At 41.1% G+C, this 27,893-nt stretch overlaps 1 protein-coding gene across 1 annotated transcript; it reads right to left on the reverse strand.

The window, feature by feature from the left end:
• Positions 1 to 244: 244 nt before the first annotated feature.
• LOC130205330 (transmembrane protein 132D-like) lies at positions 245 to 27,731 on the reverse strand. The gene is made up of 10 exons (XM_056432620.1): positions 27,668 to 27,731; positions 23,530 to 24,454; positions 18,258 to 18,404; positions 14,463 to 14,634; positions 11,130 to 11,273; positions 8,617 to 8,825; positions 5,395 to 5,575; positions 5,099 to 5,212; positions 4,801 to 4,992; positions 245 to 2,698 (listed from the first exon to the last, which is right to left on the reverse strand). The coding sequence occupies exons 1-10, from the start codon at positions 27,729 to 27,731 to the stop codon at positions 1,220 to 1,222; spliced, it is 3,627 nt and encodes a 1,208-aa protein (XP_056288595.1). The 3' UTR covers positions 245 to 1,219.
• Positions 27,732 to 27,893: the final 162 nt, after the last annotated feature.

Consider the following 27,893-nt stretch of genomic DNA (forward strand, 5'->3'; position numbering starts at 1 on the left):
CTTCTTTCTCCGGCTCTCTTTGTGGCACATCAAATAGGTTGCTGTCAGTATGACATTTCGCTGAATGATGACATCGGCCTTAAATAACTTTCAATAGTGATTAAACATAATCAAATCCCACTGATTCATAGAGGAGCTTTAGCCTTTAATCCAAACCATTCACTGTGCTTTCCCGTGAATGGCACTCTAACATTTTAAAGGCTTTAAAAACAATGATTGAATTCAATTCAATTTCAATACAAAAAATGTATCCATTTTTTCTTTATTGATAGGAATATCAGAGGAAAGACACTTCACATTTTGGTTTAAAAATAAGAGGCTCTTACATACAAAAGGCATTGTCATTTTTCATTCACACATGAAGAATTTTACACTTGAATATGTATTGCTCTGTGTCAGGAGAGCAAGATTATACATTTTTACAGATTGTAGAAGCAGGCCCCCTGGGAGAAGCCTGAAGACCAAGGTAAGTTTGTAAAAAAATTCAGAAACAATGTCCACTTCCAACGCGACAGAGACTATATCTGCATAACATGCATAAGATTTTAATAAATATCCAGTGACGACTGCAGTGACAGATTGCTCCAAATAACCTGATAAATGTTGCATATCCTCTGACAAATTGCACAGACTGCAGGTATTTTCTGGAGGAATCCGAGAAAAAAGTACAGAAGGCTGGAAAAGAATAAAATTAGAAGAAATAATCCCTACCGAACTGCATTTAGCCCGACAACTAGCAATATCTGGAGCAGTTTCTACACAATTGCACAAAGGAGACAAAAATCCATTTGTTTTGAGTTGAAAATGAAGAAATAAGTAATAGTATAGATCTATTTATATTTACAACAACTGAACGGGAGAGCACATGTTTTTCAAATACAAGAATATTTCATTTTGAGGATAAAATCAAGATTTGAATCTTTAGAAAATTAACACAGCATCTCAGATCTCGCTCTTCATGGGTAGACGATTACATAACGTATTTACAGGCTTTCACTGAGCACATAGTTAGATATATAAAAGTCATTTATCTAATCTCAATAAATAGAGCCTCTAAAGTGATTTATCTTTTATCAAAAAACAAAAGCCAGCTTCTTTTCTCTAAGACAATCTACACCAGAACTTGCTGTGTATGTCACTTTTTAATTCTCTCTCCCTCATACTAGCTCATACTCATACACACACACACACACACACACACAGAAACACCCCAACACACTCACAGGGGCTCACCCAGAGGTTTGACCACAGGCCACGGCATGTCAGGTAAAGGTGACTGGGGCTCGGCCGGGACCTGGTGTTGCAGAGTCCGCTGGTTGGCCCAGTTTAGGTCCACGCCGTTCTTCTTCAGCGCAGCCAAGTGCTTGATGTCCAGCGTGGTGAAGGTGGTGAACTGGACCTGGTTCCGCTTGCTGGTGGGGGAATGAAGCGGCTCGCTGCGATGTGGCCTGGCCAGCAAGGTGGCTGAACGGTTCGCCATGGGGTCCATCACCTTTCCCTGAAATTGCTGCTGCTGGGAGCTGTTCCTGCTGCGGCCCAGGGTGGCAGTCCTTTCGGGGACAGCGAGGACACTCGCGGTGGGCAGGTTGCCCTCCATGTCGCAGTGGCCGATTGAGTCTCTGGAATGATGGGACTCCAGAGGGCGGTGAGTCTCGCGTTTGAGTGTGGACACTTGAGCCGGGGCACCCAGGTCAGGAGCGCCATCACTGTTGCTTCCCAGCCACACCCAGTCGTGTTTGTGGTCATTCGGATCACCCATGGGTAACGGGCCTGCCTGGATGGGCGTCTTTTGACTCCGGAAACAGAGTTTATACGAAGCACAATTGAGCAAAAAAGCCAAGATAGCTATACAGGCGACCCCAACCAAGGCGTACATGTCGATTTCCATGTCTGACATGGCTCTGAATGTCCGAATGAGGTCGCTCTCAATTACTTTGGGAGTTTTAGATTTAGGAGGCTCCTTCTTGGTTGTTACTTCTACTTTAGCAATGTCTTTGTTCGAGGGTGAATTGGGGCTGTCGAGCATGTTTCCATAGCTTCTCCTCTGCCCTTCTTGTTTATTAACTAAATCCACTGTGGTATATTTAGGTCTCGCAGTGCTCAGTGATGTATTGAAGCGCGTTTTGCTCACAGTTGTGGTAGCAGTGGTGGGAATGGCAGTATACGAGCTACTTCTCGTAGCTCTGGTTGTGGTTAACACAACGTACCGCTGCGGAGGTTTAGTTGAAAACCTGGTCGGGGTGGTCGTGGACTCTCGCTGGTCGGGTACGGTGCTACTGAACAACCATTTATCAACACCGGCACGCTGTGTCGTTTTGAGCTCTCCTACCAATTCGAATGCATCGCCATCAACATCTTTATTTCCGTCAACGCCAACCCCATTCCCGCCACCGCCTCCTGCTGCGACTGTAATGCTACTCTGGAAGTTGATCCTGAGAAGCCCCGTGCCCACTGCCAACTTGCTCTTCCTTTTGGACTTCTGGCATTCCTCACAGATCCTCAACTCCACTCTCACCAGCGCCCCCTGGCCTCCACCTTCACCTTGCGCCACTAAAAAGGTGGACTGCGGGGTGCGGCGTACCGTGGCCACTCCCTCGTCGGGGGTAGAGACCGCCAGAGAGTAGATGCTGCTGTCGAACAGCTCCAGTGGAGCGACTGCGCCATCGCTGAAATGAACCCAGCAGCTGACCGCAGCTTCCTGAAAGTAGGAAAGAAAGAACCCTTGTAATCATATTGAAAAGCAGCTCAATCAGTATTCTCCCCTCGGCCTTCAGTGAGAGCTACATTCCCGTGATTGTTAATAGGACTAAATTGCCTATGCTAATCTCTTTATGATTACACTCAGCAGGGTGCTATTGTTCCATATATTGTGAAATCAGGGTATGAAATATAATTGAACCAAACTGAATGAAGAGAGTATAATGGAAGCCCTTTAAATAAGAACAAAAAGTGTGGCTACATAGGTCACGTTGAGAGCCAATCCAATCACATGAATGACCTATTTCCTGTTGCTCATGTGAGCCACTGGGTCGCCGCAGACCTAACCCATATTGAGGGTTTGAATACATTATGAATCTCCCTGAGCAGAGCATTAACAGCTTGTCATCGCAGACACAATTGACTGGTGTTTAGCCCTGGCGTGGTTCCAGTAGTTTGTTATTGACAGGCACAGCCACAGCGACGGTGTACTGTCGGTAAAGTGAGCGGTCTGCCTCTGCCACTCTCTCACGCGGCATGGTCACTGCAGATGATGGTCAGGGCTGTGAACATATTGAGTTTGCATTCTTAGATGCAAAGAGAAAACACAAATTGTTATTACATCCTTGAGGGTAATCTGCTCTGCGGTGGCACTTGTTGTTTTCGAAATCCACTCTAAAAGAAGCCCATCATATTTTTTGATGGAAAAACAATAATTTAGATTTTCGAAGACGTGAATAGCATACAATTCATATACATCTGAAGTCTTGTTTGAAGCCCCGATTTACAGAGGGTTTACAAAAAGGGTGCATGAACTGCATCTTCTCCCTGAGCAGGAACGACAGAGAAATCTTCACATTATTGTGGAATATTGTGATTATACGTCTGAAATAGATTTTCTTTTCTTTCTTTGATTTTGGTCCTTGAACTGTTGAAAAACATCTGGTTGCAAGAGATATTGATCCAACTAAATCGAATTAAATATGTCAAAATATAATGTATACCACTGATGCATTAATGCCACATTTTAAATTGAACTAGGAATTATTCCCACGTTTTTTTTCCGTCCAAACATGAGATGACAAGAGATAAAGATAATCTGACTTGCAAGCCAAGACTCCACAAGGACAATCTTCAGACGTTACAGACGAGAAAACTGCAACAGAGATCTACTTCCACCTCCAACTAGGAGATGACAAAATGTGCCTCCAGTGACAAATGGTATTTTACTTCTTTTATTCAGTGTTGCCACATTTCTCTCACAACCACTTCTTTGCCCTGTCCTCCGTCCAGATATAATTTCCTGCCATCCACCAAATGTCGAGCTTGCGATTCTCTCCCACCACCTCTGTGAACAACAGGTAATATATCTTTTCACTTTTCTCTTCAGAACTTTATGATTCCTTACATGATCACTTTATTCTAACGGTCTACCCTGATGACAAAAATGTGTCATTGAACGTAGAAACTCCCTACAGATGTCTTGAGAAATATATATTTTGTATTTATTCAACCACACCTGCAATGTAGGCGCTTCCTTTGGCTTCAGCCCAGACTATGATTAAGTGTGAAATCCTAAATCTGCAGCAACACAAATCTTTTTTTATTTGTATGCATGTTGGTCTGTGTTATTAATGCTTTATTATACATCTGTGACCGTATTCATGCTTGAAATGAGAGAAGGAAGATTGCCAGTGGAAGACACTGGTGAATGCCAATGAGACTCACTTGTTAAATGCAAGAAAATAAGAAAAAGGGGATATTTTAAGATATGAGCAACCGCATAGATACCATGGGACTGGAGCACTACAGACTTATCCAGAAATCCATGCTCACCGTGTCAACATCTGAATACAAGGAGATTTACTCTTGATCACAAATAAGCCCTTAATATGCAAACATACATTAAATTCATAATGTATTGTTACCTACATGACTCACTGCTTTTGTTTATTTCTGGTGCCATCTGATTGTCACACTCTGTTGAACGGTTCATCACATTTTGTGTGGCGTGGCTAAAAATGAGTCACTGTAAAACTGAAAAGAGACGAGCTCTACCCCACAGATGTATGCTTTGTCTGTTACAATTTTCCAGTTACTCACCTGTTTGAGCTGCGTGATCATCTCCCGGGTGGTTGTCGTGGCAACGATGGCCCTGTTGCTCCCTGGGCTGAGCTGCAGGGACAGAGAGAGCCCGGATACCAACTGCACCCCCAGCTCCGTCACGCTCACTTTATCATCCACCACCCGGATGCTCCTCTCAGCCAGGACCGATGATGTCAGAGGGGACAGCACCTGAAACAAGGAATAACTCATCCAAACTTCAAATGGATATACATGATCACCATGTACTACACCTGCTAGAAACCACACACACACACACACACATTTCATGGCTCACCTGTACGGTAGTAGTGCCCACAGCCCGTCCCTGCAGCACCACCCCACCCTGCACTCTGGCTACTTCAGGATGTGCCACTTTTAGAGAAGACCGAACGAGATTGGTCACATCCACCTGTCAATCAAAAGAGAGAAAAACGCTGATCATATTAAATCCATAGCCAAAGCTACTGCAAATAATGTATGATAATTATTGTCTCGCTGTTATAACGTTTTGGAACAAGAAACGTGGATGTATTGTCTGACTAAGTGCTGTGTCAGCATGTCAGCTTGGGTCGGACTGTTAAATGCGTTTACCTGCCAGTCAGGACCCAGGAAGTACTCGACAGGCTCTGCCCCAGTAAGCGGGTCAGACGGCACCTCAGCGTCGGTCTGGGCTATGAATGGTGTTAGCACCCTGAGTGAAGAGTGCTGGTACTGCAGCATGCAACCCCTGCTCTTCCTCATCTCCTCCTCTTCGTCGCTGTCCCATGTGGACCTGACACACAAAGGTAATCGGACACATGACATATGTGAAGCCACAGTCAGGGGATAGTTTAGGGTAGCATACCATGAATGTTAGGATCCCTGTCTTCTCCGAGTGCTGCCCTCTGCTTCCCCTCCTGTCTGTTTTGTTATTCTGGTCCATGTGCTTAATGTTTTGTGTTTTTGTCAGTTTACAGCTTCCACCCCCCGGTTTCCGCCCACTACCACGCCCCTCTCATTTGGCACAGCTGATGCTCGTCCCAATGCGTACTGCCAGGTGATTTAAGGGAGACGGCATCCCATGGCGCGTTGTGAGGTCGTTCCGGTCACCAGTCTGGTTCTTGTGAGGTGGAACCTCGCGCTCATGTCGACTCTGATCGAGTCCAGGACTATTGAGTTCGGTCGAGTTTCCCTCCCGACTCCGGCGAAGAAACAGTTCTAACTGTTGTTTTGTTTTATTCTTTGATGTTTTTTTCCCTTGCTAAATTTGGAAAGACCTTACTTTTTTTTCCCAGACTGCTGTGTGAGTGTGTGTTTGGGTCCTCAACACCACACACTAACAACAAAGACTTGAGGCAGGGGCAACAGCTAGCCTCCAGCACCTCACAAATGAACATGTTACTTATTATTATTTAACAACACACAAAAACAAAGTGTATTAATGAAAGAGCTGATCCCCTGCTGACTGGAGTTTTTGTATTTATTGGCATAAAAGTGGTACCGATCTTCTTCAAGATAGCCAATAAGTGAGTTTTTTCCAAACCGCTGAACTATTCCTTTCAAAACTAAACTATGAATAACATATTTCATGTTTGTAATACAGAATTATTTACAGATATGTAGATCTTTCACACTTCAACTATATGACTGAATTATTGACAAAAATACACAGACTAATTCACAATATGCAAACTACAAATGTTGATATCTCCTTATTAAAATGAAACTAAATCAAGCAGTTTGTCTGCAATGTGAATTCGTAAATGGTATTTTATAGTTGCCATCAGAGAGGATTCAGGAACAATACTGGAGACCTGCAGCGGGGTTGTTGATGCCTTTGAGGCACTCAACATTTGCAGTGACCTTTACTTCTAAATTAATTTAAGTTGATTGACCAGGATCCCACAGCCCACTGGTTTGTTTGTGGGTGATCGAGGTTAATCTGTGAACCATCCTCAAAACCCTCAGCAATGATCATTCTGTATAATTATCATGAGCACAGCTGGCTCGCCACGCACTGCACCACAGGTGTGCTGTCTGCAGTGGAGATGCTTCCTACTGTCAGGAGCCACAGTCCAAATAAACATCATTATTATAGAGCCTACGGTCAGAGCGTTACTTATGATGGAGATGCTGCTTGAATTAAATAATCGAGACACAAGACAACAAAGTAAATATTTCCTCCATCCTTCTTCCAACTCATTATTATTAATAAGTGACCATGCTTCCACCTGCAAGAATAATCTGCACCTATTTCAAATAAATTCTCTCTTTATATAATTTAATTCATCTTTTTTGTTTTAAGTGTAAGTCTTTAAAATATCAGCATTCATAGCATCATAAATATATTTAATTGCATATTTGTACTAGCTGATTTCTAAAAACACTTGAACACTCAGCAGCTTGAGTTTCTTTGCCATGGTTACTCAACTTCTGTATTAGTTTGTTAATGATCCTAGAGACATTACATGCTGTGCTATTATTAGTATTAATCAAATTTGTTTTGTGTTTACTGATTACAAGTGTATATTTCAATCTACCTTCCCTGCAAATGTTTTCCCACACAAAAAAGAAAAGAAAAAGTGAGCTAAGCAAGAGTGAGGATGTTTAATTAATCCACAGTTTCAAAGTAAAAATAAACTAGACCTAAATTTAGTAACAGTCTATTTAGTCTCTATTAATTAGACAGAAATCCCAGTTGACTCTTTGCCACAAAGAATGCACATGTCCAACATTACAGCACGCAGCAGCACAGCATGAGCTGAGACTGGTCGTTACAATAGCCACATGTCTGACCTCTTCCCAGTATATGTTTGTGGGTGTTGAATGTTATGGGAAATGAAAGCCTCAAAGAGTTTTTACCCTGGAGAAAAACACAGCCCATCAGCTACCATCACCATTAGTATTGAGTGAAAAATAACGACTTTACTGTAAGTATTGAGGGAAGTTCCACTAACCTTTGTCTCCGGGGCAACTGTGTTGCCTCTACAGTGTCCGACCCACTAATGGGATGTTTTTATGAATGATTGTATTTGCAATATACAGACTGATATTAGAGACACACCTCTCTATTTGCTGTTATTCAGTGCAATATTACCAGTAACTACAGATTCAGAAATGACTCTGAAGCCGAATACACATCTCTCTAACACTGTTTCAACAAAAAATTATTATTCAAACTCCACAAAGACTCAATGAGATTCATGCATAGCTATTTCAGTATATATCACAGCGGATGATGCTGTGATCTTTTAAATATCTCCACAGGGTCAACTGCATAATCCAACATTTCTATGAAGACAGCTCAATGGAATGCGTCCAAAATACACTGAGATACTTCAGGTGCATCAGCCTATCAGAGTGCCCTTTCATGCGCATGGGTCCATCTGCACAATACCCATTGCTGATATTAAAAACGCCACATAAAACACACAAATGTATGAATGTATTGATTATTACTGCATATTGTTACGTTTAGCCCTTTCAGTTTGGATTTAAGTCAGACGACTTAATAAGTCAGGGGGGCAACAACATCTTTGTGTTTTTAAATCAATAAAATAGCAATTCAAATCAATTAAGAGGACATGTCAAATGTTTTAACAGTAATTCTAGTCTGTTGTGCATTCACAGGTTGTCAATGTCCTCTTTATATGTGCATGTATTCTTTTTTAAATAAACTTCTGTCTTCTGCTTCTATTATATGTAACTTATATATTACAATATTACAATAACACTGTGCTGGGTCTATATTTTTACAATCATGATACCAAGAACTGTCGGAATAGCAGATGTATAGTAATGCGGCTATTTGACCCTTAACTGGCCCGGCCTTACCTCCTGGTGCCTGTGATAACAGGGACTCGCCAGCCTTTGATCTGGCTGAGCTCTGGGTCGGCCACATCAATTAGCAAGGGCAGACGGGGCATCCATACACTCATCTCCAGCTGGGCGGTCAGGAAACCGAAAGTAAAGTTGAGCATCACCCTGCTCCTCCCTTTCGTCTCCTTCCCGTTGACATACGCATATTCACATCGCTCTGACACCTGGATAAGGCGGAGAGGAAAAAGAGAGAAAGACGAAAGATGAATGAGGCAATGTCGTGGTCTGAAAGCTTGGACAGTCGGATGTCGTTCCTTTCCTCCTGTCGGACACTCTGAAAACAAGATAGCGATTTAAAAAAAGTCCCTTTACAATCACTTTAGAATCACTGGACTAGAGGTGGGACTGAATCATTTCATGGGATTCAACTTTCTCCCGACAAGAGGAAGTGTTTTCATGTGAAGCCCCGTGGAAAGTGAATTAGAAAGTTTTCTTATCAAAACTGACAAGGAGAGTAGAGGCTGAACAGAGGGACCAATGCAAATGAGCAAGAATCTCACAAACACACACATTTTATACATTTTGTACAACCTCCAAAGTCTGGCCAGGGCAGCGCAGTGTTTCTGTCTGTGTATGTCATGTACAGTCACAACCAAGGGTCTCTATGAAACTGCCGCAGAATATAAACTACATCTGCCGTGTGACTGTTCCTGTCGTGCTGTACGGGAGGCGGGAGCGGGGCACTTCCCCCACCAGTGAGAGCAATGAGGTGAGACACAGTCGGTGTGTTTTATTTAAGATTGGAAGCCTATCTCCATTGGCGCCTCACTTATCTTAACAAACCAGTGGCTTCACAGCGGTAATTGGAGGGCACTAGACTGTAGAGTAGAGTGTAGCACATGAGAGAGGGAGGTGAGGTGGAAAAAGTGAGGAATAAGGCAGAGGGAGAAATGACGACTGAGAAAAGTCGACATGAACTCCTGTGGAAATCCGAAGGGAGAAGACATTTCCCCATCATGGTGTGGACTAACATGTCTAATGTCTCCAGTGCCACCACATGTATGTGAATGGGTGAAGTGACAGAAAATAAACTCTTTAAACAATTTATTTTTCAGCTAATGAGACATGTTGATCAAAAGCAACACAATCAAAACCATCAAGCCATTCTTTATCCTACAGTTTAAAATGTTCCTTGGCCATTGTTTTAGATTGTTGCATCTAAAACAACCACAAGTATCATTCAAAGTGTTTAAGAAAAATATGTTTATGTCTTTAAAGAAATACAAGTGTAAAGTGTACATATTTTGCAGTTGAAGCTGCACCGATCAATATATTGAAATATGGATCTAATCAGGGATTTCCGGCTCATTGTTTTGGTTTGTTTTGACAGCCGTTTTCAGCAAAAACTCACAAAATTACAGATTATGGGGTCGGTGGAGACCAAATCAGAGATAAAAGCAGAGAGGACATTTGCTAAATGTGAAAATAGGCAAATGTTTGATTGATCCACATAGCAAGTTCATAATGTTATATTATGTGAATATGTTAGCCTGTCTGTTGCCCCTGAGTGGGAAAGAGAAATCAATAAATGTTTCTTAAAAGAGGTCAAACACGCAACCACACAACAATGTTGCTCTGTCCGCTACACACAACCAATCCTGTGTATGAGTTTGAATGTGTATCAATCCCGAATAGAGATTCACCCTTGTGGCAGTGATAGTATGAAAGATGTGTTTTGTGGCTTCAATCTTTACCAAATCCAAGAGGGGTCAATGACTGCAGGAAGAGTAAGGATCCATTCAGAGATACAATAATAACGGTATTAAGTTCCTCTACTGATACCGAAAATCCTTATAAACAGTCGCCCTATTTTTGTCTCTTTCCCACTCTTAAGCTCACACACTCAAGCACAGCGCCTCCGCTGCAGTGTTGTCGAATGGAAAATCATTTCATTCCTTTTCTTCATCTCTGGTATTCTCATCCCTGTCTCCCTCTCTTTGCTCCAACTGTCCCAGTAACATAGATCCATTACATAAAGGTCAAATCACTGGGCGTGTGGACTGAGTGCTGGGATCATGGGCTCAGTCTCGAGTGACATATGGAAGAGGCTGCTTTTACCCACAATGCTTTGGCGCACTCACACTCAGACGAGTATGATGGCACAGTGAAATAAAATGTGATGAGTTATACACAATTGGTTGTATCTGTTTTTGGCGTTAAAAAATGACATGTTGTATTAACTATGCATACTGTGCAGTGTGCATAAACATTACTTAAGATTAACTGATGCACTAAAATGACACTCTGTCAAAAACTCACCTTGAACATGCATGTATGTGGATTTCCATAATTTTGGCAGTGCAATTGCTCTTGAGCAAAAAACAAGGTATATTCTGAGCCTGATCACAAACTCTAAATAACTTCATTTTTCCATTAGTCAACAGAATACATTTACAAGCGAGACAAAAATGATTACAGTACGTATTTGTTAATCCCAGTTGATTAAGAGTGTGGTTAAATTGATTTACCTTGAGGACATCCTGCTCCGTAGACCTACAGCTGGTGTAGTTGGTCACATCGGTGACTGAGCCATCGGCCTCCACTGCCAGAGTTCTCAGAGGTACCGACACCGTTTCCCCCGTCAGGACCGCAGTGTTCAGGATATCAGTGTTCTGTGCAGAAAGGAGGGCCGCATTAAGGTAGAGGACACACTTGTGGATGCATTATTACATGTTAGAGTGTAGTTAAAAGGTTGAAGGCTGAGATTAATTATTCTTCATGCTCTTAATAATAAAGAGCATTGAATGTAATTATGTTGAAGGAGGTGTATTATATGACAAGTGACTAGTATAGAGCTGAGCTACAGGTTCACTTAAATGTCTAAATATAGTCACTTGCATCTTTGGCTATTGGTTTGCTGTTTGTTTGGTTTTCTGTTTCCACATGCTGTTTATATATATTTGTATATTTCCACTGTTGACCATATCTGCACTGCATTTTAGATTTTAGATTATTGATTTATGGTATACTGCTTCTTTGCACTCTCTGGTCAGATGTAAAACTACATTCCGTTGCCCCAGTGCCTTTACCCTGTGCAATGGCAATAAAGTTAAATCTGATTCTGAACTTAAACTTCTAAAACTCTGTAAGAATAAAACATAACAGAATTTCTCTAAAATCCAAACCTAGCTTGCTTTGTTATGAGGGTGAAAGTATCTAGACAGAATGCAGGCTTTAGACACTTTACTGACTGTTTGACAGAACTGCCAAATCGTTTAAGTCCGATTTTCTATGCAAAAATAATTCATGGTTACAGTTTCACAAATGTGAGGATTTGCTCATCGAGTATTTTTTCGGCGTGGTATTAGTACTTTGACCGATCCTCACTATTCGTATGGGGGCAGGGAGGACCGGCAGAGAGTGCTACTGTAACAAGCCTAACCGAGATTAAAACACTCACAGTATCACAAACTTGATTCGTTTAAATCACACTGATGAAAAGACTGGGCAGATGGGCTTAAAACAAAATCTCTCTGCGATGATATTTAACATGACATGTCTGTCTCTCACAAACTCACACACCTGGATGCAAATAGATCCTTGTTTGTTTGGTTTTATCCATATTGTAGATAACTTAAAGACCCATTCACCCACCTGCAGTACATCTTTAATCAAAGTTGAGCAGCAGTTTAGCTCGTACACATCAAGCCTGATGTAGTTTTATTATTACCTTCGCATTGAAAATGCGGAAGGTAATGTTTTGATCGCCGTGTATTTATTTATTTATTTATTTGTATGCGTGTTATCCGCATAACAAAAAAAGTTTTTAACCGAATCGCATGAAATTTGGTGGGATGATTGGTTATTATCCGGAGAACATTTGATTCGATTTTAGGATCGATCGGGTCAAAGGTCAAGGTCATGAAAAGGTCAACATATTCTTGAATCGCATGAAATTTGGTGGGATGATTGGTTATTATCCGGGAAACATTTGATTAGATTTTGGGATCAATCGGGTCAAAGGTCAAGGTCATGGATAGGTCAAAATATTTTTTTTACCATAGCATGGTCAATTTCTATCCAATTGGCATGCAACTAATGCCAAAATGTTCATAATTCAATGCCCAATCTTGTGATATGCGAAGGTATGCGCTCTACCGAGTGCCCGTTCTAGTTACACTTGAACTCCTCTTTCAACATGGATTTACAACTTTTTTGCAGTTTAACAGATCTCTGATAAGGTCATTTTAATCAATTATAGGTAACGGCTCTGTGAATGTAAGGATCTCTGGGTCATCAGCGTGTTTTTTTCCCTTCCTGATGATTGTGGATGAGACAACCCTCGGCAAATGTTCCCCGGCAGCTTCATATTCTGAACTCTGTTAGCTTGACAGCTGCCGACCGCAATTCAAAAAGGACATGCTCTAGTTCAGAGTGCGACACGGACCTAAACATAAGCCACGGCATCGTGGTATCGCACAAAATCAGAAAGACATATCAGCACTATGTGGTGCTGGCAGCGCCGAACTGAGAGATCTCGACTTCTGATGTTTCCGCTAGCTCCGCGGTAATCTGGCTCAGAGAGATCAAGGAGTTCAACTCAGTTTTAAATCTATTTCTTCTCTGAAAACAGGGTTATCTTTAAACTCAGTGGTAAACCTTGCTATTGTGAGGGATGAACACTTCGACAACATGGGTAGAACATGTAAACACTACAAAAAAAGGGCATGAAATCAAACACACAGCCTTCTTTGCTGCAAGGCAGAAATCCACCATGCACTTCTCTCACATCCGCTTAATAATGACTGCGGTGAATGTAAATACATTTTCAGTGATGTGCAGTTTTTGTTTGTTTACATCCGAGGTGGTGGAGTGGATAACATGTGGTTGGAACAGTAATTTGTTCTGCTATCAACCTAAACAGTTTTATTTTCTAGGAAAAGAGCCACAGCCTAGATATGAAAGAAGTCATTTCACTCCACAGTTAAGGGAGGAAAATGTTTGTCACCAAAAGCATTCACATGAAGACGTCACATATTTGCTCCCCATCGTATGTTTGACTCATGTTGATTATTGCACCATGAAATAGCTTACTGAATCAAAGACCAACATGCACCTACTGGAGCTTGTAATGTCTGACGGTTACATTCAGATGTAACGGTTTCTGAGACAAAGAAACACAGCAGCAGGGAATCAGTCAAGGCATCAAAAGAAATATCCACGCTTCATGAATAATACAATGTCTTTGCAAACGGGCAGAGGTGATTTTAAACTTCTCAAACTCTGCAGTGCAGACCTGTATTTACTTAAAATGGAGGGAAGATAATAACAATTAATTGGTAACAAGACTAGCTAATAACATGGTATTATTTGTATTCTCTTTAAAAGCAACACTTAACTGTAACAAGAGAATGTGCAAGAGTTTAGTTGGATAAAAAGATGCAATTAGGTGGACATTCCCTCGAGGAGGCCGGTGATGTCGGAGTTTGAACTCATTCAGATGCTTCAACAAAGACTGGAACATCTGTACGACCAAGGGATGTAACACTCTTCTCTACATCCAGGAGGCCACTACTGACCTTCTATTACTAAACTTAAAACTGTGAATTTATAATTGTCTCCTCTCGTTTTATGAGTCATCAGGAGTGGAGTGCATGAAATGATACCTGCGGCAAAGCCAAGTGACCTGCTATCTATAACTAACAGATTCTCCCTATTCTTAGTGCACTTATTAGGGCCTCCTCTTTCCTTGAACATCAGAATCAATAAAAATGCAATAGACCATTAACACTGCGCACCCTGCGGGTAATGGTAATTGGTATTTTTAACAACACAGAAATTAATACAGATATTGTCCTCACCATGACCAGAGGTGCCAGCCCCACATAATCTTTCTGAGGTGTGTAGATCCGTATTATGCCCACATCTTTGACGTTCCCTGGCAACTCCAGGCGCCAGGAGACCGTCTGACTCTCAGCCTGCTCCGAAACATCTTTTGGCACAAAGTCCAGTTGTAAAACTTCCAGAAGACCCCTGTTTAGAGAGAGCATTTACAAATACAACCGGTTCACACAAGTGAAGGCATGCCATGGCCAATACAGCCACAAGTGGCTCATTATGATTATATGGCAAATGCTAAAACATAGTATAACAGTAGCAGCGGTAAAACATACAGGACTGTCTCAGAAAATTAGAATATTGTGATAAAGTTCTTTATTTTCTGTAATGCAATTAAAAAAACAAAAATGTCATGCATTCTGGATTCATTACAAATCAACTGAAATATTGCAAGCCTTTTATTCTTTTAATATTGCTGATTATGGCTTAAAGCTTAAGAAAACTCTAAAATCCTATCTCATAAAATTTTAATATTTCCTCAGACCAAGTAAAAAAAAAGATTTATAACAGCTGAGTGTTTGTCAAGGCTCAGGAAACCCTTGCAGGTGTTTCGAGTTAATTAGACAATTCAAGTGATTTGTTTAATACCCTACTAGTATACTTTTTCATGATATTCTAATATTTAGAGATAGGATATTTGAGTTTTCTTAAGCTGTAAGCCATAATCAGCAATATTAAAAGAATAAAAGGCTTGCAATATTTCAGTTGATTTGTAATGAATCCAGAATGCATGACATTTTTGTTTTTTTAATTGCATTACAGAAAATAAAGAACTTCATCACAATATTCTAATTTTCTGAGACAGTCCTGTATACATATATATATATATACATATATAAATATATATATACATATATATATATACATATATATATGTTTAAATAGTTTATAAGTCAGTGAACTGAGTAATGTCGCGACCCTCATGCTAGCTAGCGTTAGCCACCATAAGCTACCGGTCAGACCAGACCAAGTCAGGCTGTAGGATTATCTTTAATGCTTATGAGTGCAGTGTTAATTACGGAGAATGAAAATAGTCTTGTTTTTCACATTCCCTATTTATTCAGACTTATAAGTAGAACCATCATGGCGATGTATTTCAGGAAAATACAATATAAAAAGCTTTGATTGTGGAGAGTGAAGACACGAACTACAACTTACAGTTCAAGCTTTATCACAATCCCCACTCAATAAATGAAAATATAATGTGTTCTTCATTTGGAGGGTATTTATGGAGATTGCAACATGAAGCGATACAGTAAAAGAAAAACAAGACAAGCAGGTGACTTTTGAAATAAAACATAATGTTTACCAGCCTATTATTTGTTATTGACATATTGTACTTTCTTTTATAGAATACTGGTGTGAAGAAATAAAGATCCTTCAATGCAGAAGGATCTGAGGTGAGCTGTGAACTCTCTCGCAGGCCATGGGGGAGAAATGTAGATATTTTTAAAGAGACTGCCTTAAAAAGGAATTATTGTGAAAAAACAAACCGTAGAGTTTAAGAACCAAAAACGAGTGCAAACCACAAGGGGTCTCATTTCCATCAGCTGATGGAAGAATGAGGTGAGAGTGTGGAAGGAAGATTAAATGAGCCAGCAGAGACTTGAGCCATTTGAGTATTCTGGTCAAAGGATTGTCAAAGAAAAGGCATGTGATGTTATTTGATGCTGGAGAGAGTACCTGCCAGCAGGAACAGATCAAAGGGGGGAAAGTGCAAAATGTGAATGGATCTGTGGCACTTTGAAGTGGAGCAAAACTTTGCATAAAGCAAAACAATGAACCTCTGCCGTACATGGCAAACACTCACATTTTTAAAAAGTCCGAAGTATTGAAAAGTACGTACATATAATAAAGCAAACAGAAACACTAAAGGAACTCAAGGAGTTTGCCTGTGTGCATCCATAAGCTTTGGACTGCGTGGTTAGAGATTCAAAGACTGCAGATATTAGAAAACCAAAAAGCTATCTATTATGAGTGTGAAAGTATGGCTGATGCTCCAGGCAGTAGACTCGCAATTCAAGCTGAGTCCAAGGATTTCACATGTTTCTCTTCTCCTGATGGCGCCGTTCTCCTACTGCTCACACAGGGTCAGCGATACCATGTTGCAGCTCCTCAAACAGAAACTTCTGCCCAGTTATTTCACTGACAACCAAACAAGCCTCACACTTTTAAAAAAGGAGACGTTTGGGAGATGTGCTTCTTCGCTTCGTTAACTAGAAAGCAAATAAACCTATTTACGAAAATGTTTTTCACAACCAGCATAGTGTTAATGATCCAGAGACTCACTTCAAATGAAGTCATGTGTGTCTCGGGCAAATATGCCTGAAAGAATACCGAATGAAGTCCAATTAAAATGACTTTCTTGTCTTGTATTTTCTTCAATAAAATGGACTGATTTTAAACTGATGGAAATGATTTACACAGAAAATACTGCGAGAGAATGTGTGAGAGCGAGACCGAGAAACAGAGAGGGGGTTAATGTCCCTATTTCTTGAAAATCCGTCTATTATGGGGGACTTTAAACCCCTGGACGTATCATCACTTCAAAGCACAGTGATGCAGAGTGTGTGTGTGGGCTTGCATGTGTGTATGTGTGTGTGTTTCCTGGTGGGGGCTCAGCACAAGAGATACACAACTTGGAATATCTCTCCTTCCTAATCTCCCCTTCTGAACGTGCAAGCGCTTCAGCCTGGATAACATAGCCGTGATTATGAATGATTACACATAAGTGGGTCGGGCGGCCGGCGGCTGCTGTGTGCCTGTGTGGGCGGGAGGTTGCTGGGCAGAGGTGGCGGCTGGTGTGTGCCGCCACCAACGTCAGGCAGAACTGTTAAAAATAAATCATGCAGTGGAGGTCCTTTATTCATCTACAATGAAGTCCATAGAGGTAGAATAACTCAATTACATTTTATTTTAGTGATCATCCCCTTCGTGGAGGTCACTAATGGCCCCAGGAATTCGTTTTTTATTTTTTTGTAAATTAAGTTCCGAATAGACCACCACATTTAATAATGTCAGATAAGATAAGAAATATAGATATTTTCTAATGAAACTCAAGGCTATAGATTGAGATAATATATTTAGGAAATATTTTTGGAAAATATAATGAAAATCAAAGGAACTCAGTAAGCTGAGTTTTTCCAGATTTTCAAACAAGAAGCCCCAATTATCCATCTTTTATTTATGAACATCGCTGTGTCTCATTAACCTCTTCATTGTATCCCGAATGAAAGATAAACACAGCTGGCGACTGATGATTCAAACAACACAAATAACGACTCTAAACTGTTTATATGTTGCAGGATCGCTGTAATATTCTGTAGTGTAGACTGTAGTCAGTAAATATTTACGGAAGAACTTCACAGAAAAAGGTCTTCAAAAATCAGAGAGGGCATCCATTTTTAAAACTAATTTCTTCTAATGCTGATTGTTGGAGATGTGCATGGTTACTCTCTTAACTCTGCGGACAAAAGCAAATCTTCTGCATGAAAACTGATATAATAAAACCCGTCTTTTACACAGACAAAAACGAATGTGCTTGACTTGAAAGCTTAAGCTCTTTACATCAGTGACCAAGGCCAGAAATAATTACCTTTCCTGTAAAATGTAACATTAAAGTTTTGTTTTCATGCGAACTGATTGATTTTCTTCATGGTAGTAGTCGAAGTTTATTGAGATCTCAGAAAATAAAGACAATGAGAGACAATGACAAGTGACAAAAGACAAAGAGTGCGTGGGGAAAGTACCATCCTGACCTCTTTGCGGTGAAAGCAACCTTCTTCTGACAGACGACGGAGACAGTGTTGGGAGCCGCTTCTCTGCCCGTCTCCACGACGGTGTCCCACAGCGCTGAGTCACTGGGCCGCGCTGCGCTGAATGACAGGCCCGCTCTTACTGTTGCCCTGCAGTGAAAAAATAAATGAATAAGGACGTGATCCAGTTACTGCAAAGCGTGAATGTCGGTCTCGAGATGTCTCATTAACTCACTCACGTTTGATGCCAGTTGCGAAAAAGTAAAAAACTAAAGAAAGTTTCATGATTCTTTTAATATACAAATGTTGTACTACCTCAAGCTCACTTTGTGCAATATAAGCCATACAGGAAACAGTACAATACAGTATAATAATGCTCAAACATGGAACAGAAGTACTTAAATAATTGCCATTTGTGTCTATTGTAAGAGATGTTCACCATGTTTTTGCATCTGTTGTTTACAATATGTATTATACTCATTAACATATCAATAATTATACATGCATAATGTGTATTTGTGCGGTTTGTGTGCATCCGTTGATGTTTTTGGTCGTCCGCGTTGTTCCTAATGAAGTGAGTCACCCACAGACAGATGTGTCGGAGGCTGGAGAATTAGAAAGGGGTATTTATTCCCATTAGCCCTTGGGACAACTGGGAATCAGTTAATCAGACACACACATCACTCTGCTCGGAGAGATACAGGGCTTATTGTAAATGATGTGAATGGACCAGACAGTCCTAGAGGACCAACAAACATAAAGCCTTTGGTTTTTTTAAACAGATGTCTCTCCCGCTGAATATCAATCGGATAGGGTCATCGAGCAGTTATTTAAGTATTAGGCTCAAAAGCGAATTGAAGGACCCGAAACACTTCTGTTTCATGTTTAAATGCAATGAATCACTAATCTGCACTCGCACAGACACCCAGCTACAGGCGGAGGAGCCTTGTGTGCTTCCAATTTCCTCATAGTTGGGATTCAACGAGGTGCTGGAAAAGTTCCAGGGGGAATTCAGCTCATGCTCACTTATGAGCATCACTCAGCTCCCGCGCTGTTTTCGGCAGGATATTCACGCTGAGAATGATTTGAAAAACCTCCGCATTGATAACGTGGTGTATTCGGTTTGCAAACTGCGAATGAAGCTTGATTGTAGTCGCTGAAACAACTGTGAGAGGATGTGTGGCATCCATGTGACAACGGGTAGACTGTGGCCATGAGAGGATGATTATTTTCAGAATACGACCAAAAACAAAAAAAACAGTAAACAAACTCAAAACACCATTAAAACGTAGACACTTTGACCATCAATTGGTACCGGGAAGGATGGATTTAGACTTTAATTTGTGTCTACAAGAAATTCAATGTCACACATGAAAGATTTCTAGCAGTGGCCCTCTAGCCCATCCATTCCTTGGTTATATATCAAAACTAAGAACATTTAATTGGAAATTGTTGTAGAAAAAACATCTTTTTTTTCCAGTTGTCTGCCCAGTCATGGTTTATAAAGATAACCCGTCATTTTACATCAGTCTGTCTTTCAATAATTTCAGCAGCAAAATAGTAACTAAATAGCTGAATCATATTAAAACTGACCGACGGAGAGAAACTTCTGATCTAGTCACGCTACAATAAGGCTTAGTATGCATGCCCTCGTGTTTAGATTACATTTGTAATCAAACAGCAACCAGACTGATCAATAAGCATTGAGACGGGGTCACGGTCAGAGTTGTTTGTCAGACAAAACACAGTATGCAAGCGAGTACACACACACACACACACACACACACACAAGCACACACAAGAACTTGGTCCTTGGAGGAAATTGACAAGCTCACGATTCAACAAATGCTGGATAAAGTCATACTAGACAGCCTGAGACCTCAATTTGAAAACTGTCAGAACATTTTGTCTATTTATATTTAAAATCAAAGATTGTGTTTTAATAATGAACAATTGTAACATACAATAACTATTTGTTCACAACATGATCTTACTGAGATTCCTAGATCCATCGACTCGTTTGCTTGCTGCTGGTCCAGCTCAGCGTCCCAGTGACAAAAGCACCTGATGACCATCCTTTGCGGGGGGGGGGGGGGGGGGGTTGCTCCTGTTGCGTGTGGAGGAGCAGTAACTCAATGCCAAAATCTTCCTGGATCAGTGAGTTTCTCGCCCACAAGGAGACAAGATACTCCACGTGGAGAAACCTCATTTCGACCACTTCTGTCCTCCCTCTTTGTCTTTGTCAGTCACGACCCAGAGTTCATGACCACAGGTGTGTGTGGGCGGAGGGAAAGCAGAAAGGATATCGACCCGTAAAGTTAAGGACTCTTCAGTCCTGTATTACCAAACTCTGTCAATCTCTCATTCTTTGAGAAGGTGACAGCTGGAGCAACTCTGTTGTTGTTGTTGTTGTTGTTGTTGTTGTTGTCCTACTCATTTCTAAGCACTGATGCAGGTAAGGATAGAGGACTTTTTCTTTTCGTAAATGAGTTGTCTGCATTTTCTGTTTCTTTCTGATATTCTGCTGATACTCCAACGCTGTATATACTTCTGTTCATATTTCCATATGATTGAGCATTTTGGAAATAAATGATTTGGATGAACAAATAGTGTGTTTACAAGCTGTCTGTGCACTTAACAGGTGTGTATAATGGCCTTGAAAACCACACTCAAACACACACACACACACACACACAGATATCTACATGGTTTATCCTGGCAGTCAGCCCAGATCATCTCACCCAGAAAGGGTTAACCTCTTGTTTCATTTTCAATCAGGGCCACAGATTATCTGGCCTAACCCTGCTGGAGTGGACTCAATCTTGGGCCAAAGAGTGAAGTAGAGCAGGGATTTCTCCCAGGAGGAATCAATCACTTTGCCAAGCTCCTCACTGCGAGCCTTCACTTGGACTTAACCGCTGGACTCAGTCTCCTCTACTTGTCCAATCTCATTCTGGATGTGGCAGTAGGTCAGAAATACACGGACTGAAATCACTGACCTGACTGGAGGGACTTCATGGTGCTGTCAGTGAGTCAGAGTTTGGGGGAATCAGGTGGAGGGGCTGTAAATCCTTCCAAATAGTCGAAACAACAGCAGATGTTGAAGGGTCAGTGTCTCTCTACCAAATGTTATTCACGAACTTTCAACAATGTCAGCAGAGCTAAATTCAGGTCACTGGGTTTGTGTGTGCAGGCATGTTGGTGTCTGTAGATGACCAGTCGGACACAGCCACAGGTTTAACTCCGGGCCCTTATGGATTAATACAAATATCTTCACATTTCTCGTCATTTGCCTGCATCCAGCCCCAGATTAATGCCGGGGTTGGATGTTGCATGCAGCATGATATCACTAAATCATGGGATTAAGAGAAAAATGTGTCTTGTGTGTTTTAAAAATAACAACCATTAAGCTTAGTAAGGACTGGAAACGCAAACCTCGCTTTGATGGATTTACACTTTACTGAACTGAAGCATTCTAATAAAAACAATGTTACTCCACTCAGTGATGTGTATCAAAAGGCAGCAAGTAGAAACTTTGAAACAGATTGAACTGCTAGTGTCGGTGCATCACGGCTGCTTTTATATTGACTTAACTTTTACCTGCAGGAGTGAGGAAGATGTTAGTTATTTGTTTTCCTGCTCCATTAAATACATGCATTATTTATGAAGTCAAATACCCAGAGAACCTTGTTGAAACGTTAGTGGGATGTTGAGATATGGAAACCGGTGAATCATTCGGCAATTATTTCCCTGTTTATGGAAGAGTGCTCTCCATAACTCCCCCACTAACTAAGAAGTTGAAGTAGACAAAATACAACATATCCGTTATTTATGACACAAGTCATGTTGGTGCTCTGGCATTTTACTGAATTGCCCTGATGATGAGCCCCCATAAGTATTCAAGTGCCTTAAGTAACCATTAAATGCATGGAGCTTATCATTCATGAAGATACTCAAATATACTGTTCATCATGGTGATTCAACTTGGTTTCAGTCTCTTTTTCTGCTTCATATGTTTCAATTAAATTTGATGCGACTCCTCCTAAACTCTTGGCCTCTGCAGACTCAGCAACATAGTTGCTTCCCGGGCGCTTCACCGCAGCCCACTGCTCCTTAATAACTAAGGATGGGTTAAATGCAGAGAACTAATTTCCCCTTGGGGATTAATAAAAGTGTATATTCTATAGTTGAATAATCTTTATGTTTATTGGGAATGACATCTAAAGCTAAACACTCTCTTGCTTTATTTTAGTTATGTACTGTAGTCAAAATGGGATAATGGCATACTTCAGTGTGTAATGTGGATATCCTGTAATATTAGTTTATTCTTTACCAAAGCTGCAGGTACTCTTACAGACTAGCTACTTAGCTATCCAAATCTGACAACATCATCGCCACAATACAGGCAGAACAACCAGCAGAATTTATTTGAAGTGGGTATAACCCCAACAGAATAATACATGAATGTTAAAAATGACCAAAACATTTCATATATATAGTCAGGACTAAATCAGGACTATTAACATAAGATTTGAGACTTTGATCACAAAAATGAGAACCAGAGATAAACGTAACTGCTGGGAGAATGAGCTCACTCGATGTAAAGATTTAAGTCAGAAATGAACCACTCAGGTCCCATGTTACTAGAACCAGGTATTGTATAGCCTCATACTTTGACAACTTTGAAGTAAGTCAAATGACTAAAGAACTGACTTGGACTTGCACGAAAATACTAGGCCGATGTAAAATGTAACAATAGAGGTCAGGTCCATATCCAAGCTGTGATGCACAGTTCAAGAAAATGTGTTTCAATTCCTGATTAGTAATAAACAAGTTAATATATCTTACACTGCATGTCTACAAAACTCCCCAGGACTTTGTTATGTGTTGTGAAGGAATAGTTTGGGAAATTTGGGAAACATGTTTATTCGCATTAGATGAGAAGACTGATACATCTCTCAAGTCCAATAAATATGAAGCATAAGGACTGAAGGCAAGGAAAAAACTAGCCTGGCTATGTCACATGACAACAAATCCACCTATTAGTACCTCAAAAGCTCACTAATCAACACTTGGTGTCTTCTTGTAGGGTTTTACAAAGATGTTATGCATCAGAATATGGCTTTAGTCTTGAGTCTTGTGAGGCTCAGAGAAGACTTCAGGAGCTGCTTAAGGCCAAGAAATAGTCTCGCACATACCCCCCCTGTTAAACTGCCACGGCTCAGTGAACAAGTATAGGTTCAGACAATTCCTGATAAATAAAAAGATCTCTCACCTGAGAGTAAAGGTTTCCAGGGTAGATGTGCTCGCCAGGAGGACATAGAAAGTTGCAATGTCTGTGGCCTTCAGGGGCTTGGAAGAAGTCTGGATCACCAAGGCGCCTCCCAGCCTCAGTCGAAAATAGGTGGGGTTCCCTGACAGAGTTTTGAGCAGATTGACACTTCCTATTCGCCTCATCGGTGTCCCCGATCCCCCAGAGTCTCTTCCTACTCCTACACGTTGCAGGCTATCCTGCGGGGTACACTGGCCTGTCCGATCCCTCCGACTCTGGAAGTAGACCTCCACAAGATTCCCCTGAAGCCCCTTAATTCCTTCGGTTCTTCCTGCTTCCTTGCTAGAGCTGCCCGATCGGCTGCTTGAGCTGAACCACGCCACTTCTGGCCGAAGCTGTGCCACACAGAATCCACCCGGAAACACCAGGCATGCTCCATGAACTTCCCTCGTCTCCCAGAAGGCGTAAGCAGTCACACAATGAGCTCGGTCCTTTGCCTTGGCGCCAGCGTTTTTCCTGCCATTGCCGTCTTCAGATCCCATCCTTTGTTGCCCAACAATGATGTCATTTTCCGTGGGCATGTGGAAGAGAATCTTGACAACAGGGGATGAGGAACGAACCTTGCGGACCAGAATGACGGGCAGGATCCTGCGCCCACTGAGGAGCAGATGTGGAGGAATCGGGGCATCCACACTCAGGGGGCCGCATGAAGAGTTGACAGCTGGCTGGAGGAGCCCAGCGACATTACCAGTAATGAGAAAAGTCTGAGTCTGAGCCTTCAGGCTGGAGTTCCTGGATGACTCTGGACTTTCCTGCCTCAAAAACAACACATGATCCACATTGAGGACTTGAAAGTTGATGGTGGGATGAACTGGCGATGGGGTGGAGGATATCCTGTTGTCCACAGCAACCTTCTGGCTTTCAGCAACTGGGAAGGGAGAATTTGCAAAGACAGATTAGCACATTAACGACTCCCCCGTTGCTTGAACTCAACATTTCAGTGTTGGGTCGGAAATGTGCTTTTATGATTCATACAGTTACCACGCACAGAATCGTGAGGAACGTAAGAATTGAGAAAAACAGAAGTGTGAGAGGTTAGGCATGAAAAAGATTGGCCTTTGATAGTGCATCTAAAACTGGGCAAGGAGACAGATTCATCTGCAAAAATAACTCTACAAGTAATTACGGCAACATTTAGCTCATTAATTCATCAGAACATCATAACCGCTGTTTAACGAAGAACATGAAGGGATTTTTTCAGTTGAACAGTTTTATGCTGAGCACATTTTTAAGCACACTATTTCACTCTCTTAAATGCCTCTTAAATTTAAAGAGACTATTTAAATAAACCTGAGCAACATCACTGCGAAAACCAATACTCATCCCAAGGGATTCACTTCGATGAAGTGCAGATACAACAGTCTAGTGATGGTGCTCAATGTAGTTGGACTGATGGACAAATACACAGTGTTTCCAACGGCATAACAAATATCCAGATGGTAACAACTCCAGTGAATCCACAGGTCACACATTTAATGTTCAGCCAAATGACAAACCGCTGCTTAATTGCTCAATTTCAGGGAATTAAACACATTATACTCTCCATTGTAGTTATCATTGAGGCACTAAAACAAAGATGTATGATGTGTTTAACTTGAATGTGGTAGTACGTGTAACAAAGCTATACCCGTGCTTCAATAGAAATTAAATGTATCTCCGCTCTCAACACACTACTTGTATAAAGGGAAGGTCAAAGTGGGAAAAAGCCTCGCTTGTAACTTCCATAGGATGACAACAGGATGCTGAATATGACAGCTTCCACCACCTCCTGTCAAGGACGCTTGGTAATTTGCCATCCTCCATTTTCAAGAGCTTCAGAATTAATGTGCAAATTTGATTTTCTCCCCCTCACAAAAATAAATTATCCGAAGGCAAGACAGAACCTCCCCCCACCCCCCAAGATGTCTTACAAGTGATGCATCATTATTTTCTGATTTTTTAAAAACCATATTTCATAAACGTAAATCAATTTTCTTTCTGAAGGTGAATGAAAATCTATGAAAAAATACAAATATCAGAGTTCATATGAATAATGTTGCATTTATAAACGCACACAGGTAACTGTTCTTTGGATTCCAGCAATAACACGGATACCTATAAGGGCAAATAAGATATTGGCAGCTACACATCACATTCGCATGATATCTTCAGAATGAAGGCAAACCCAAAGTAAAATTAAATGCGATACGAAGGTGATCCAATTATACATCTATGGTTTATTTCCTATCTGCTGCTATAAATCTGTATATCTGGGGCAAAGAAAACAATAAATGTAATTGTCTAATTTGTAAACTGACATTTTACGACACATTACTAAGGACATGATGTTTTTCAGACCCTTTGAGATAGGCCCCAGGCCAGTGTTCCACTAATTAGTCTTTTTGTGATGATCCAGATCTGATATTTCCACTTTTATACCATTGTTGGCTTTTAACCATAAACAGGATATGACAGTTTTTCTTTTAAACATAACCAATGGACATGATTCCAAATCCTACACCGTATTATACAGTATATGATCAATACAATCCATTTAAGTTCTTTGTTTTAAATGCTGACTTTAGATTTAAATTGTAGGATTATTATTTAGAAGAGGTTTCTGCTGTGTTGTTTATTTTATTGTCAGAGTTACTCTAACAAGCAGGAAATGGATGTCTGTATATATTTAGTTCACTTGTAAATATTTGACATTAGCTGACCCATGCACAGTTATAGATTGGTTGATACTGTCTCAAGCTGTAAATCCATCTTGTTCAGATTCATCCTCATAAAGTGGGCCCCATCACGTCTTAAGTGGATACTGCAGGTCAAAGCAGTTCATGGAATGAAGAGAACTAAAAGAAGGAAATAATCTTCAGACATGACTATAACGTGACGAGGAAAGGACATGGTCCATAAGTCAGTAGTGACATTAAATGTAATCCTCACACACTCACATTACCAGTAAAGCGTAAGATCCCAGTAGCTTTACTGGCAGCCTCTGATATAGGATCCATAACTAGTGCATTGCTGATATACAATGCTGTGCATGATGAGTGAACATACTACATATTGATCAGATGTCAATTTGGCGAGTCGTGACTGGAATATCTTGTAACATTAGAAGAACTAAATCATTGAAATTACTTTTGTAAATGTTAGTTCAACCTCAGACGGACTCGTTGACTTAAGAGGCGGCACATCAGTGACTGGACTGAGAGATAAGGCTCCATTAATATTCATGGCTCACATGCAGAGATGGTATCAAAGGCTGAACTCCATCACTTAGACACAAATTAAGAGCACAGCTGCACTGCTGAGTTCTGCAGAAATGCAGCAGTCCCCGGCATAATGTGTGGATGAGGACACAGGCACATTGAGATAACATGTGCAGATAGATATAATGTACGCAGGCAATGTCAGAAAAGTAGTCGTTCGCATGGTATCGGTATCACGGAGGGACAGGCAGCTTACTGTGACTTCATCAATGCAGGTTATCTTTAAACAACCAGAGAAATATATGTGCAGCCACAGCTTCAGGCCTCTTTAATGCCACAGATGAGGCTTCCTGGTGCACACTGGAGAGCATGCGGTCACTTTCATTTAGACAGAGGGACAATGAAATGGACAGAGGTAGTCAGCACACAGTCTTCAAACAGAGGTAAACTCAACCCTCATGAAGCCAGTCCCCTGAACTGTTGCTTCTGAATATATATCTTTTTAAATCCCAACGTGAACATTTTCTAAACTAGTTCTATATATTGTAAAGGCACTTATCCTCCTCCTAATGCAAACAATAACTCATAGTCCTAGTGGGCCTACTTTAAAGTGTGTGCTAACAAATAGGCTAAAAGAAACGACATCACACTGTCCTAGTGTGTGCATATGTGAGATAATACCAATAAAGGGGACAATGAAGAGACTCGTGTAAAACAAACAGGAGCATGTTTTCTTATTTCATCTCCATTAATGTTCCTACTGTCAACACAGCTGCAGCCTGAGGCTCCTTCCAACCCAGTTGTTTGTGTACATGTGGAGACGTTCCTCGATGAAGGAAATCAAAGAGTTCATCAAGAGCCATCGTACTGTATGCAGATCTCACCTTTAGCGAGAACAGCCACTGCGACGACTGGGAACAATGAGCGGAGGAGAAAGTTGAGCATCATGTCAGCAAAGTTGCGGGTTATTCTTCTGCGCCCTCCACGCGCACCGGGTTGAGTTTTGGCGACTCGGTGCAGGCGCTGGAAGCAAATCACTAGATTGCCCGATGCTCAACTCTTTCGAGTGAAATCAAAATGCTTGTTTACGTCCACGTCCACGGAAAGCTT

This window comes from Pseudoliparis swirei, chromosome 15 (genome assembly GCF_029220125.1).
Source record: "Pseudoliparis swirei isolate HS2019 ecotype Mariana Trench chromosome 15, NWPU_hadal_v1, whole genome shotgun sequence".
NCBI classification, from domain to species: domain Eukaryota; kingdom Metazoa; phylum Chordata; class Actinopteri; order Perciformes; family Liparidae; genus Pseudoliparis; species Pseudoliparis swirei.